This window comes from Dermacentor albipictus, unplaced genomic scaffold (genome assembly GCF_038994185.2).
Source record: "Dermacentor albipictus isolate Rhodes 1998 colony unplaced genomic scaffold, USDA_Dalb.pri_finalv2 scaffold_42, whole genome shotgun sequence".
Lineage (NCBI taxonomy): Eukaryota > Metazoa > Arthropoda > Arachnida > Ixodida > Ixodidae > Dermacentor > Dermacentor albipictus.
The window spans coordinates 1,291,366-1,307,149 of NW_027225596.1; the positions used below are offsets into that span (position 1 = coordinate 1,291,366).

General features: G+C 48.1%; 1 protein-coding gene across 2 annotated transcripts; it reads right to left on the bottom strand.

Annotated features, from left to right (window-relative positions):
- Nucleotides 1-1,869: 1,869 nt before the first annotated feature.
- Nucleotides 1,870-11,203, bottom strand: LOC139052890 (uncharacterized). Of its 2 annotated transcripts, none has more exons than XM_070530040.1 (2): nucleotides 10,999-11,203; nucleotides 1,870-5,249 (listed from the first exon to the last, which is right to left on the bottom strand). In XM_070530040.1, the coding sequence occupies exons 1-2, from the start codon at nucleotides 11,152-11,154 to the stop codon at nucleotides 3,339-3,341; spliced, it is 2,067 nt and encodes a 688-aa protein (XP_070386141.1). In that variant the 5' UTR covers nucleotides 11,155-11,203; the 3' UTR covers nucleotides 1,870-3,338. The 2 variants fall into 2 exon arrangements, with proteins under 2 accessions (XP_070386141.1, XP_070386142.1); XM_070530041.1 differs by having other exon boundaries at nucleotides 1,870-5,231; nucleotides 10,999-11,201.
- Nucleotides 11,204-15,784: the final 4,581 nt, after the last annotated feature.

The window sequence follows — 15,784 nt, forward strand, 5'->3', positions numbered from 1 at the left end:
TGGCCTCCCAGAGATGTAGCAGGTGTTTATCCATGTGGGGTTGCTTTGCTTGGATTTTTGTATGAGTGAAACGTCTTTCGGCGTCTTTTGCAGCAATATATATTGACACACTCCTGTAGGAAGTTGTGCTCCCTGACCGCCGACCTATCATGTCCCCCCTTGTCTCATTCCACGACCCACTGATTTCTAACCCTCTCGGCAAACAAGATCGTGTCGACCATGATGCAGAAGAGAGTATGGTCCCTCATGAGCGTGCCATACGTATTGTGCCATAAAGCTGACAATGACCCCTTGCTGAGGGTGAGGTCGGGTGTGGTGTCCTTCTCAACCATGTTGCTACGTACGGTTGACGAGTTGAGGTTGTTTAGTACACATTGCGAATTTTGTGTGTTGTATGTGTTCTAGGAAGCGGTGTCCCTGAGGTGTGTTCTTTGTGTACCCTCAAGCAGTGTGTGCGGTGTTGAAGTCTCTCCCTACTAGGCGCCAAAAGTAGGTACATGGGCACATTTTAATGGCTCCCTTATGTAGCTGATTTCTTCTCGTGGATGGTGGTAGCTGCTCGCAATGTGAATTTCAGGAGAATCTTCCTTATGGTTGATGGGTTGATGAGGAGGTTTTTCTGATCGAGGAGTCTGTTGGTTGTGGACTGATGTCCTGTGTGGGATTTCTACGGCGGTCGTTTGACGCTAGCTTACGACATTGTGCTCGTTCGGTTCTACATACGTAGCGGACCAGCGTAAGCGAGAGTGAGTGAGTGAGTAAAGACTTTATCAAAACAAATTGGGATGTGAACACCTTGTACGGGTCATACAATTGTACGTCCCATTGCCATGTCATGTGGTCTAGGTTAAAACAACGACGGCATTTGTACTCCACCGGAGAAACGCTAAGGCCTTGGGCGCGCTCATAAAGTCGGGCCAATGCGACGCAGTTTCTAGATGGCGTAAGCTGCTACGATGACAGTGCGCCTGTCCCGAGGATAGTGCAAATCTAACGCGGCACCTCAAAATGCAAGCTGTCACGCACACAAAAAAGGAAGACAAGTGACAAAGAGATCCCGCGCCAAATGACTCAAAGAGCTGGCTGGCTTTGGAACGTGAGAAGCAAGCTAGTCATCGTAGCCTAATGGTTAGAGCGTCAGGTAGCTCCCCTGTGGGGCCGAAGTTGTAATCGCGCGCCACCGAACACGTTTACTTTCTTTAAGTGAATGCGCGTCGATTCAGCGAGAGCCGAACCAGCGGCTGACCGACCCAGGCGAATCCATAGAATGGCAGGCAAAGAAAAGCTATCAAGGAAAAATGTAACTACCGAAAGCTACAGTGACGCTAGACCTGCTCAGGCAAAAAGTTTAAATTGCAGTATATACCACAGAGCACGCGTCTGCGCGCACTAAAATCGTAACAGGAAGTGAAACAATAAGGATGCCGCCCTCCGCGACTTTCGTGAGTGTCACATCACGACTGCTGCGCATGGGCACACCGTTTCCCACCGAGCACCAGAGGCCAGAAGAGCGCTAGTACTAGCGTTCCGCGTCCCCTATTGGTCTATGAGATTGTACATTGTTCTGCTAAGCCTTCAGCACTCTTCACTTTGCCTTTGAACCAACCAGAGGGACAGCAGATCACATATCGCAGCGCTTTGCAGCCTCCTCCTCCATCCTGTGTGGATGACAGCTTTCCCTTTCATCACGCTCCCTCCACCATGCGGGTTTCCACGGAAACACCTTATATTAAGAATTTCTGTGGCGCTGAGTTGTCGACTATTTAGGCCTCGTTCTGAGATGATCTACGCCACTGGTTAGCTCGCACACTAGAGCGATCTCCAACCGCACCCACACTTCCACGCACTTGCAACACATTCTAGGCTAAGTCAAAGTCAATGTCACTTTATTTCAACAAGCAGCGCTAAAAAACTACAACGACGCTGAGCGCCGTAGGCGAAAAGCCACAGAAGGATTGACAGAGGCCTAGACGCCATTTAAAAGACACTGGCAGCAGCATGCAGCAAGTGACATAATCCAGTTACAATCTACTCACTAATTAGGTTCCTGTAAAAAATATTTTTGGCACGTTTAGCATTTACAGTACAAAAATTAAGGAAAAAGTCCACTCAGAAAGACCAAAATTAACACACAATAAACATGAAACTAGACGACCACGTGATAAAGTTTCTTTATGCGAATTACAAATTGTTTAGTTTACTTGGTAACATGCACTTTATCATTTGCTTACTATACGTGGTCCTGGAGAAGGGTATACTCTCCAGTTCCCTTTGGCGCATGTATTATGCATATTTGTTCTTTAGGCAAATTTGCAAGTTCTGGGATAAATGGCTCATTATGTTTGACGCCTACAATGTAGCATTTGGAACAATGAATTTATATAAATCAAACGCAGGTAGCCCCAATCTGAGGTAATCAAAGATAGGGTTAGTGTGGGAGTGATAGGAATATTTACGATTATTCGCACTGCTTTCTCCTGCAATCTGTGGAAGTTTGCGATGGTAGTCACGGTAACCTCACTACTGCACGCCGCTCACGTTTATAGACTACTTTCTTTCATGGACGGGGAAGCTATACAAACGATGTGCCGACTACCAACGGAATTTATTTAGTTTCTTATCTACCACAATTTTACCTTTAAAAGGATATTCACTGTAATAACAACTTTAGTTGGTAGTCAGCAAACGGCCTGTGTTACTTTACTTGTCCATGTCAAAAAGTGGGTCTGTAAAAGAGTGAATGCTACCAACTTGCCCAATTTGGCAATCCTAATAAGGTTTGATTTTGAACATCCTTATATAGAAATTGTAACACGCGCATTTTTCACAGCCTGTGCGACTGCTTTACGGATAAACGCAAAATTACTAGCGAGTTCAGTTTTGTACTCCGCCTTTGTATGTTTCCTAATTGTTTATCGAGTTACAACGCATTTTTAGTTGTTGCGTGGCATATCAGATGCGCACAGCCTTCAATCCCGTTACGTAGACAACACCAGTAAGCCAACTTTCGAAAGGCACAATTAGCGTTACGACGTTATTACTGCGGAATGTCGCGCCTTGGTCACCTACATCACACTTGAGTACGTCGTCAGGGGGTGCACGAAACAGTCGACGAAAGCGCGTTGCGTTATCACACTTGGAACATTCCTCTATAGTAACGGTGTGCTACTTCTAAGAGAAAGTAAACTTTGAAGTTTCAAAAACTGTGCTTTAGGAATCTTTTAGTCATTTTACGAATTTTACTCGTACAAATATTAAGCGTTTCTTTTTTTGTTTTACGAAACGGAAAATTGACGCTAGCGAGATAAACATGAGTGCAGCAGCACGCGGTGAGGTGCCTAGCGACCGAAGTCGATAAACATTTTATGCGCAGTCCGCGATTTTCTCCCTCGCGGAGGGCTACACCCAAAAGCTGTGCGGTACGCCCGCAGTTTCATGACGGGAGCGTCGCACATGCGACGTGCCGTTCCCGCTGCATCCTCTGCGTCGCAGACGGCATAGCATGAAGCCATGAAAAACAGTCGGTCTACTGCGGCGCTGTTGGTGAAAGCGTCCACGTGACCGCCCAGAGCATCGCGAAGGGCGCGGAGAGCCATTGACACGGCCAGCTCTTCGGTCGCTTTCGCCGAGGCGTTAGGCGAAACGAGGCCGAGGACAGCCCGCGCTATTAGCCTTCCGGCTCCCCCGTAGTTCAGCACGGGATGCAGCTGGGAGTGGAAGAACGGGTAAGAGAAGACGAGTGGCTCCACCGTCAGGTTCCGCTCCACATGCCACAAGCCACCTTGCACGCCGTCTGCTCTGAGGATGTCGTAGAGTCCCGAAGCTGTCAGCTCGCGCCTCGCCTCTTTGAACGCCACCCATTCGGCGAAGAACGAGTTCTGCGGGGCTGGAAGGTCGCCCAGCTCCACCGATGCGTCCGAAGGGCTGCCGATGCTGGTTGGCGAAGCCCTGCCGGGGAGAATCAAGGCCAGTGGTTCGTGAGTCGAGTGTCCTTCCACGTTCGGGGCCGTAAGCAGGCTGAACCAAGCGAGTCCCGTCATCCGCTGCACCTCGCGCAGACACCGGTTCGTCATCCTGGCCGGCATGAAATGAAGTGGGCGGTCACGGACGGTGGAGTTGCTGCCGTCGACCATCCAGCCAATCTTCGTGAATGTCCGATAGGCGATGTGTTGTGCCACATCATTTGGCCTCCGACTCCCAAATTCGAGCAGGCTGTTCAAAGTGCGGAGGACCCTTGTGCTCTCAACACGGACAACTGTCTTTTCCGAGATGTTCGCTGCTGGAGGCACGGCCGCACGGAGTGCATCGACCCACGCCTTAGCAGAAACTGCCGGCGTCAACGTTTCTGCCATCGTCTCGAGCTGCAAGTCTAGCGGCCCTCTTTCGGGGATCATCTCGGCGTTCTTGAGGAGAGTGCTGACCAGCGCGTCCATCGACCCCTTCTGCGTCACGTTCGCGGCTACTTCTTTGTCCAGCAGACCTAGCACTCTGAAGGCACCCTCGACGCGCGCTCTGTATTTCTTGGTTTTTCCGGTCCTTCTAAAAACATCTGCCCATTTTCGCAGGCTTTTACTCCGGCCAATGAAAACTGTGGCCAACTCGTTTTCGTACGAATCAATGCGCACTTGGAACCACACGTGGATGTCCCAGTTCGCAGACAGGTCTACCAGTGTATGGAGCACCGCGTGAGGGCTACTGCGCCACTGATGATGCAGAACGCCGCGCTTCGTCAGGAACGCACGCAGTTCACTCGGATCGCGTTTGGCCCGCAAGCAGGAACTGACCAGGCCAGCCACCCTGTCGGAGACGGTGTCCGGTCTGACCGAAGGCGTGACCGAGTTCGTGGCGAGGACGGTGTTCAGTGCCTCCTTGAGCAGTCTTGCTTCGACCATCTCTCGCACGGACGGGATGGCGGCTCCTCGTCGCCAGCGGCCGCACACGAAGTCGTACAAGCTGCGGCAAGGATCGCGGGACGTGTCCAGCGACGCCTGCACCTCCCAGCCGTACTTCTGGCAGGCGTGGCTGTCGCACACTGCGCGCAACGTCGACAGCAGGTCGTAATGGCCGCGCACCAGGCTGCGACGTGCGACGACCGTCTCGTCGGCCAGAGTCATCAACTTGATCAGCATGACGGCGCCCAAGAGGATGGCCAGAAATGTGGCCGCCTTGCGAGTACCCCGCCACAGCTTGATGCTGTGGTTCATCACCCGGTCCAGCAGCCTTTCACCGGGCTGCACATAATGAGTATCCTGCGGTTACGGGCGGGCAAAACTTACGAAGATACGAACTAGGAACGCGAGCCAACTTGCAACTAACTTTCGTAAATAATCGGCTGCTTTCGACATTGGCACTAAATTGGCTAGGAGATGGAATTCGCAGCGTGTGTGTGTGTGTGTGTGTGTGTGTGTGTGTAATAATAATAATATTTGGGGTTTTACGTGCCAAAACCACTTTCTGATTATGAGGCACGCCGTAGTGGGGGACTCCGGAAATTTTGACCACCTGGGGTTCTTTAACGTGCACCTAAATCTAAGCACACGGGTGTTTTCGCATTTCGCCCCCATCGAAATGCGGCCGCCGTGGCCGGGATTCGATCCCGCGACCTCGTGCTCAGCAGCCCAACACCATAGCCACTGAGCAACCACGGCGGGTTGTGTGTGTGTGTGTGTGTGTGTGTGTGTGTGTGTGTGTGTGTGTGTGTGTGTGTGTGTGTGTGTGTGTGTGTGTGTGCGTGCGTGTGCGTGTGGTCCTTTGTCTCTTCGGTGCTGCCCGCATAGCATTGCATCGTTACCTATAGGGCAATCACAACGTAAAGTTTCCCTCTACTAGACTACTGAATAATCAGCAATGCATAATTCTGCTACACCGATTTGCACGTTTTTAAGTCAGAACAAATGGGATATTCCTTGAGACATCACATACAGAGAGCCTGACACGTATAGAAACCCCTTGCGCACTTTCACGCCCCCTACAAAGAACGTTCTGTGGCGTATTAGGTCATACAGGTCAAAATTTGCCGGAATTACTTCACGCAATTTGAACGTAGCTTCGCCAAGCCTTCAATTGAATTACTAGAGAAATCGCTCTTCTCAATTAAGAATCGCGTTATTCCCACTTTAGAAAGGGATAAAATTGCTTGAAATATCGGTGCTCATTCTGTTCGCAATCGCAAACGGCAGCGCATATCCAGTTTCAGGCATCATCTGCGAACACAGAAATATCTGCCTCTATGTTGTCATGTTGCAATGACGGTGAAAAACACAGTAGCAAGAAACTGTGAATCACGACACTAACCCTTTGTTGTGGGTATCTGTGCCCATAAAACATGTTGCACTAAAGCCATAACGATAGCGGCGAGCCCAGTCTGCGATCGTCGAACATCTGACCTGCGGGTCAAGTGTGTTGGTTTTTACACACGACGCGTCAAAGGTTCCAAGGCACGACTGCACGATTCAATGGTGTCCGCGTGCCTCTCAGAGAGTACTCCACTATTCGTGTCTCGCGTACAATCTGATTATACAAGGTGCGGCGAGAACATACGCAACTGAAAGAATCAACGATAACGTTCGAGTAAGTTACAAATCATGCAGGCGCGTCTTGCGCCAAGCCATACCTTCAATTTGCTAGCGGGCGAAGTGCAGTACTCGAGAAAAGGACAACTAAGTGCACGTTTCAATACATGGCAATGTTGCCTCTTCCTAGAAAACTCGCTACATTTTGCTGTTTAACTGCGAACGCTTGCGAAGAATGTCCGCACTAGCCCAGTGGAAAAAAATTGATTGCTTGCATTGCCGAATTACCGGCGCAATTGAGCTTCAGAACTCCGTTCCTTTTACTCTTGGGGGTTTTCACGTTAGCTCATATTTTAACTTGCCATATCTGGAATCGAACAGTGACATGTTTATTCAAAAGCAAGTGCCATGTGTTGAAACCTGTTCTGAAGATTTCAGTTAGCCTCATGTTTTTTACTCCAGCGTCCTGGAGTGTTGGGAGACACATTGAACGGCTTGAACATTCTCAATATGTTGAGATATCAATAACGCTTGTGATTTTATTCTGCCTGAACTTTTGCAACAGGGTGAACGACCTTTTACAGCTTTATTCAGCAACCCTTCTCCCTCTATCACTGAAGTTCTAATTGCAAGTTGAATCGACTCGCCTTAATCTTCTACGTGTCTGCCCTCACTTCAGTGATCGCCATGTTTGTTGGAGAAAATTTACACGCACACATTCTTAATCCTTTTTCAGGCGACCGCTCATCAACCTGCTAACAACTGCTAAGGTCCAAATCCACGTACACTTGCCAGCATGCTAAAGCTCGAATTCGGCGTGAGGGAATTCACCCGCCTCGAGAGCAATGACGTCTTAAACTTACGAGCGTGCGCCTGCTTGGCTCAATTGGTTCACTTTATTTGTCGTGGTAGACATCGTTTCGTATTTTATCGCAATAGCGTTTAGGGCCGCGGGTCGCAGAAAATCCGGTGTCGGCGTCGGCGGAGTTGTCCGTGAGCGAAAATCGTCGTATGTATTTATGAATATGTTATGACACGCCTTGTTATATCACATGCGGAATATGCAGTTTATATTGCCACACCATTTTTCATTAAAGATGCTGATACCTTGTCTTACATTCTTGACAAAGTTATTCCTCGGAAGTTTCAGAATATCAGCCCACAAACAAACCTCGTGAAACAAAACACCGACAGCTCACGCCTTTTCTGTTAGATCTTCTCAGACTTAAATACTAAAAGTGCGAAACAATAACAGAAACGGGAAAATAACGTAATTTTTTATGCAGATGTGCACTGCCTCCCGGATCAACCCATGCAAGAGGCCGCGTTTCTACCAGAAAGCTCACCTTCGTGCATAGCGTTCACCGCCAGCGTTTCCCGGTAAACGTCACGGTTACATAAGCTGCATATGCGGGGGAGCGTGAGAAGCAGTCAGGGACCTTTGAATACTATCGCGTTCCACTCTTAAAGGCTAAGCCTAATCGTGCAACAAAGCTTCTTTTTGTTTTGTTTTTTTCTCAGGCAGGCAGAGCACATCTGGAGGAGGTATGTGTACTCGCGCCGCACTTCGACGCGTGTTATCTGCCTCGCACTGTCTGCGCATCCGTATAGGCTTGCGAGCCCGAGCTTACGCCTGCCGGCAAGCGTATGTTTAGTTTGGCCTATACCTTTATCGGTCAGTGCAGAGCGCGCCGGCATATATGTCAGAACATTCTCGATTGCTGCCGCCGAGATTAGTGTGATCAGATTGCATGCGCGACGCGACAGTGCTGTGCATTCTGAGAGGCACGTCAGCACCAGCAATTTCTACGTTGTAATCTCTGACAAGTCGCGTATAAAATAGCTGACGTGCTTGAGTCGCCTAACGAGTCTTATGATCGATCGCCGACTGTATACTCGTCGTTATCTTTGTGTTTTGAGTGTCCCTCGCTTTTCGGGGCACAAGTGCGCCCACGGAGGAGTTAGTTTCGTAAACCCCAGTTCTCGCTGCTGTTTGCTTTCTCACCGTCACTACAACGCGACCACATCCTCGTAGAGTCCGTGAACCCGAGTTGACAAAAAGCTGCGATTCCAAACCATACACAAAGAGAAGTTGCTAACTCATTTCTAAGCAATCTCCAACATTCGTACCGGAATAAAACGCGCAGAAGCCTAACGAATTAGTAAGAACGATCGCCTGGAGCTCGGTATCCGAAAGCTTTGCAAGCTTTGGCAGCAGATGTCTTGAAAAAAGCCTGAGACGGGATGACTTGAACTAGGGAATAGCGCGAAAGACGACGGTGAAGAAGATGCACTCGGTCAAACGTAGCGCTGTTCCCCAGTTCAAGATCTTCAACCGACTAGCCGACACGTTCGCTTTATTTACTCGTGCAGAAATTAACACTAGCAATAGTGAGAATGCGGGCCTGATAAGACAATTATTTCGATTGTATTTGCATTGAACGGCACATGGTCTCAATATTGCTAGATCAGTGAGCGCAAAAGCTTTTTCTGTATTTTTTTTTCTGCAACAGATAGACTGAGTAAGGTGTGTCATTTGACGGACCCATATACCGCAAGATTGTGCTTACCTGGTCGTACAAGCATCGCAATCAGTTTCTTGAATGTGAGCAATCGGCTGTCTAATATCTCCCATTACCTTATGTGAAAGCAAAGGTATGAGACAAAGCGATGACTGTTTTAATAAAAACTAGGGTAGCCTATTCTGAATGTAAAGAAGTACCACGACGATCAAACCTGTGTAAAATATGACTAGTACTTTGTTTAGGTAATGCGTAATTTTAGCTAGACAAAAAGCTAAACTGGTAATTATGTGAAATAATAAAACCCGAAGCTATTACAAGTAAAAAATGCATAAGAGTGCAACGTCTGTCAATTTATCTGATAAAGACATGAGGAACAGTGTGATGCTTTGAGCAGGAGGGGTGCGAATGCACATAAACTATGCATATCGTGTCCACATTTCCAGTGAAATAACTGTTGAAGTTATAATTATCAGCGCACCGTATTGGCACCAGCTCCCTCTTTGTCTTCTTGATTGCTCACGTTAAAATCTTCTCTAGGTACACTTACCACATGTATGCGACCGCTTTTATCCGGAGACCACCTAGCAGCTTGACGTCGAGACGTTCTTGAAAGCCCACAATTGTCAGCTCCGGATCGACCAACTCACTAAGACCATTTTTCTAAATATAGGTGTTTAGGTGTTTATGATAGGTGTTTATAAAAACACCTATCAGGCCTTGTAGTGCAGCTATTACTACAGGCGAATGAATATCTACCTTGTAACATGAAAGCAAGACCGCATATTAACGCGTACGGCTGCATCGTATACGAGATTTCTTCTCACGACGATCGCATCTTAATTCTGGAGTTTTTTATCCGTTTCGCTATTTGGCAGAGATGCACCTTAAATTTTGAATAACGGTATACTAATATTATTTATTAACAGCCTATTTTCCTTCATATCAGGAGTGCAGCTTCGATAGTGTAGCAGTTTAAAAAGCGACTACCTTGCGGTTGTTTTTACGCACAACATGTATTGCGCTACAACCACCTGGTTAGGAAAAGGCACGTTAATGACAGCACAAAATTGTTTCAGAATTTTCATGTATCTCTCTTCAAGACTGACTTCAATATTTAGTAAAAAAGATCGATTCTTTTTAGAAGAAAAAATAAGGCCATAGTTGTTCCTCTTGAATGTCGCAAGCACAATGCAGCACCAGTATTTGAGTGTCAAGTCTTAGACTTAAAAGTATTGTCTCATGTTTGTGCGGTTCCTCTGTAGAGAATACTAATGAAAACTCGCTAAGTTCACTCTTTAGTTTATTTCTTATGCAATGCAATTCTTCGTCGACAGAATCTTAATTATTTGCGAGTAGGCGAAGTCCAAATCCCTGTCGTCACAGGTAGTTAAGGCGGGATCGTCAATGTGGAGCCGTCACTCGTCTTTTGTTCTTGCCCGTTTCCTGGCTTAGCAACTGTTCTCGTGCGGTAAGGGGGACATTTTCGGGGGCTCATTTAGACAAGATGAAACGCGAGAAGCAAAACGTCAACGCAAGTCAGGCACTAATGATCTGCATTACATATACAGTGTTTCTGTCACACAAAAGTTAGTGAAAGTCTCTCTTTGGACATTTCGTGAACAGGTGCAACGCTAATGCGGAACTGGGTCGTTACGCACAAAGGGTCGACTCGGTTGTGATCCTCTGCTGCAGACCAAGTAACAAATGGTACTGGTAATAAGGAGCGTAGCTAGGAACGCCGGCGAAATGCGATTATGGCACAATTATTTGAAAAGATTCGCTGTATTTTCCTTGTCCAGTTAGCTTTACTCAATCGACACACATTGGGGTCAAAGCATCCGATAAGCTTTTCGCATTGTATCTTCAAACTCGCACAAGAGGAATGTGCGCGAATATTCAGACCCTATTGAAATGGTGGGCATTGCAGGGCTCGCACGAGAACGGTAAGTGCCGCAGCTGACCTGCTCGTTTCTCGCAGCGTCATCGTGCTCTTGATCGAGGCGGGCCAGGTTGTGCCAGGAGGCGACGACTGCCACCTGCGGTGCTTCCGGCTGGCGGTCGCCGTCACCCCGGCCTCGGTCGGAGCCCGGCCGAACAGGAACCTCAACCGTCGACATCACGCGGCGCTGCACGAGTCCCACCTTCGACTTCTTCGTCTTCGCGCAGCGGCAAGCACTCACCAATTTCCATTACCCTTCTAAATGGCAGTCCTACAGTCCCACGCCCCACTATTCAAATCTAGTTTCGCTTTACTTCTAAGCATACGGAAAACCGCCTGCTTCTTGGCCAATCGTCCCATAGTGGGTATGCGCCACTGTTTAGGATACAGGACAAGACAAGCTCCCCAATTTATTCTGTCGCCGCCAGCTGAAGGGCCGAAGGCTGCTGATCTGTTGGTCTTCTGCACAAGTGACACATACTCGTCGTGGGGTTTCGGCCAAGAATTGGGCGGTTGTTGATTTACTTTGACAAACCGGTAACACACCTTGTGCTTAATGCTAGTTCCCGGACCACGACACCGGGCAGCGGGAATTACTTAAAAGTGATAAGTGAAAGTGTTCATGATGCTCTCAGCAATTTATATTCTTCAAATCAGCCGTGTTGGCATAGTGCTCATATCGTTGCGCTGTTAAGCTCGAGGGTGCGGGATCAAATCCCGGCTGCGGCAGCCTCATTTCGATGGAGTCGAAATGCGAAAACACCCGCGTACTGTGCATTGGGCTCGCGTTAAAGATTCCCAAGTGGTCACAATACTCCCGAATCCACCACTACGGCGTGTCTCATAATCCTATCGTTGTGTTGGCACGTGACAGCCAATAATTTAATTTATATTCCCCGTGTCTCCAGCACAGACCATCACAAGTTGCACACTTTGTCAAGAGGATCACAAGCCAATGGAGCGGGCACGAGGAGTAATACACGCTAAGGATAATCTAAACTCTTCTAACTGGCCGTATAACCGATGAACTTATCCGCCTAACACTCAAACCGGCAGAAATCGGGAAACTAAATATCGTCATTCGAAAGGCAATCGAAGTCGCCTTGACGCTCGCACTCATGGCACCAACGAAGAAACTCCACAAGCTCTGCGTGCACAACACGTGGGAAGACCTCGCCGAGGCTCATAAAATGAACGACCCGGAGCGGCTCAGACTCATACCCACCGCCCGTGCAGTTTTGCGCGATCTACAGCAAACGCAACATCACCGAAAGAGACAAGAAAGCAAGAACCACACCGGCACTGCGCTGCACGTATCCCGCACAGTATACATCCGACTTGCCCTATGGAGCGCTGGAAAAGGACCACCCGCGTGCTCAGCAAGAAATGCGTGAAACACCCGGATAAGAGGTGCACCGATGGGGGGCTGCCCGGTATACTAAATGAAACGCCTTTGCCATATATGTGTCACAGATCACCAAGACAAAGAGCTCGCAGCTAAGTCGACGAGACGGCAGAGGAAACGGAAATCGCTCTGGCGATAACAACTTGCCCTGAAGTAGTAGCAGTAATCCGCACACACTCCCAAGCAGCAGCTCGCAACTGTCAAAGAAGACGCTTTATCAGAAAAGACACTCAAAATACTTCAGCATCTCATCGCAAGCGCCCCGCTCCCCGACCCTCGCATCAACTGGGTTCCAGGACACCAGGACGTGGCAGGAAATGAGGCTGAACGCGCCGCTACCCGCAAGTATACCAGCCGGGATTTCCTGTCATCCAAGACCAGGTCGGCCACCAACGTTGATGACATCGCCCTAAGCTATTCGAACCTTGTGTAACACCACCGACTAAGCAAAGGAACACACACTGCATCCCACAGCAACCTGAGCAAAGCGGGAGGAGTCGTCCTCCGCCGCCTACGCGGGAAAATACCCATACGCACGTATTTGCACAGCTTCCTTCCCATACGAAGCGCTAGAGCACCTCAACCCAACGCGCTTCTATACCACCGCTCAAAACGTGGGAGACCAAGCTTTGCTCTGACTACCTGGACGACCAGCGCATTCTCGTCACCCAAGCCAAGGAGGCAGCCCAAGCCAGAGGGTTCATGGAATCCTCTGACCTAGGGTGAACTTGGTCCTGACTCAAATTACCGCTCCAAAAAGTAAAAAAAATTATCTCTATCTTCCTCAAATGCAATCGAATCAACACTTATTCAAAATATGTGACATGCAGAGAGTAGACAATGTGAATTTCCAACTTTTATTTCTTTTTGCATCTTATGCTCAACTTGTTTTGAGGTTTCATCTTCTGCTGTTTTCTTATGCCAACATATCGGTTACTTCTGATGCAAGAAATCAACTTTTCTTTCAGTTAAATTCAGCACCTGAATACCATTTGTTCTTATTATTATTGTCACCCCCGTTCCTATTACCAGAGTATGGTGGCGTGGACATGAACATAAATAAATATAAACCCACCTTCACCAGAACATTACTACAACTGACTTACTAGGCGGTTTTTTGGTATTGCTCCAAGGGTTGAAGCAAAGCTGTCGACATGCCGTGGACACTGCCATGAGAACCCTTGTACCTCGTGTAAATGAACTTCCAGGAATAGCTCGGGCGCATAGGAGACGATTACGGAAGGGCTCCGGGGCCCGAACCCCCTCCGAAGTTTTTCAGGGGGACGAGGCGCAAGCCCCCTCTTCGGGCGCTGCTGTAGCCTTCCCACTAAAGTGTCATTACCGGAGTTTTGTCACCCGCATCATTTGAGGTTTCTTTTGAGTTGCCTCTGCCTTTTCACCTAATATTCCATTGCGGCTAAAAAACTACTGCATCATTGTTGGCGAGGATGTGAACGGCTTTTAATTCATACTAACGCTTAATTTCCGCAAATCCTGGCAATAGGAGGAAAAGGGAATTAAAATCACCAGCGGCCGCTACCTCATTCGTATTTGCGCACTTCAGCCTTTTTTTATTTCCTCTGTAAACACTGTGCAGAGACAGAACATATTTAAATATTGCTACGATGCGCTGCTGTAGCGAACGATGATGAGAGGACTGACGAAGACTACGATTCTAATGTCATGTACGCCGTGGAGCGCTCAGGATACCGTGCGCTGACGTGGCCTGGTTCCTGAGCTCCCGAACACTGGTTCTGGTCAAGTAGCTTGCAGTTTTCTTTTTAACTGTGTCTTTTACGTATTTGTTTTTGACCTTTTCTTTGAATATCTGCTAACCTTCCAGAGTAATTTCCTGTTTCTTTGCAATGTCACTCTCATCGCCGGCCAGGAGGCTTTCCTCCTGGTCGGCTTCTGTTCCTAACTCTGATTTCCCGGTGGAGCTTTTCTTACGCAGTGGGACGAGCAGCGAACCTGTGGCTTTGGTTCCGAGTGATGACGGTGTGATTAGCATGAAGAATCCCAAAGCAATTCAAACCGAACTCCGGATGGCCTCGGCCAATTTTCAACAAATCACCGGGGTTCGACAGTTCGACCGAGGGGGCATTCTTTGCTGCTCGTCAGACCAGGCTTGTGTTTAAGATTTACTGAAGTGCGATGTTTTCGCGACACATGCGGTGAGCAGTTTCATTCCTCATCACCTTGCATGTACCAAAGGCCTATTCCGTGGTGTCGACATAAGTCTATGTCCGGCAGAAGTTTTGGAAATGTTTTCAGCGGCAGGCGTGATTTCTGTGTATCGTTGCAGCCGTGTCGTTGACAATAAGCGCATGCCCACTGAAACAGTCATTGCTACTTTCGCTGGAATGAACCGCCCATCGGAAATCAAGGCATGGCCACTGATATACCGCGATGAGTCTCTATCACCTCGCGTCCTTCAGTGTCTAAAGGGCTGGCGGTTCGGGCACTCCACAAAAGGCTGCAGATCCAACACACGATGCCGAATTTGTGGAGAAAGCCATCACTCAAACGACTGTTCTTCCCGAAATTAGTCCTGCTGCCATTGCAGTGGTCCCCACCCCGCAGATGAGCCTAATTGCCCTTCAAGGTCAAAAGAAGTTCAAATCCTTGAAATAATTGATAGACGTCGATGCTCTCGTCGTGAGGCCATTGGAGAAATTCAGAGTAGGACTCAAGGGTATGCGGGTATGATGGCCCGTCAAACAATGTGTATGGAAAACTCAATCTCTGAGGCTGTGGCAGCTTCCGTAGAAAAGGCGCTGGAGAAAGCAATGGAGCGCATCATAACAAATCTCACCGACTCCCTTGTTCAGGTGCTGTCCTCACAACTAGCTCCGTGGCTTCAAATAACTAATAAAGCCAATATTGAGGATCCGGTGTCGGATCTACCGCGGAGTCCACCAATTGAAATATCGACCGCGCAGACATCCACAAATAACGAGCCATCAAAGCCATCAACTTCTAAGAAAATCGACCAAATCTGTCTTTCTGACCCAGATGGGATGGAAAATCAAGATGTAGATATGGACCTCCGATCTCTTAAACGAACAAGGTCACCGACAGAAAAAAAAAAACTAGCTCTCCCACCAAGTCCAAGGCAAAAAAGTACGATAGAGAGGCTCCTACTAAGAAGGACTTCTTAAAAGAGAGCGTTTTAGACCAAGCAATTTCTACTGCTCGGATTTGTTCACCATAGGAACTTTAACAGTAATTCAGTGGAATTGTCGTTCCATACTTTCCGCTGCAACAGATTTATTATATATTATTTCTAAATATTCTCCAGGTAATATTATTTTACAGGAAACTTGGCTTGTTTCTGGTCAGGCTTTTCATCTCAAAAATTTCCGATGTTTTCGATTGGATCGTCTATACCAAGGCGGTGGTT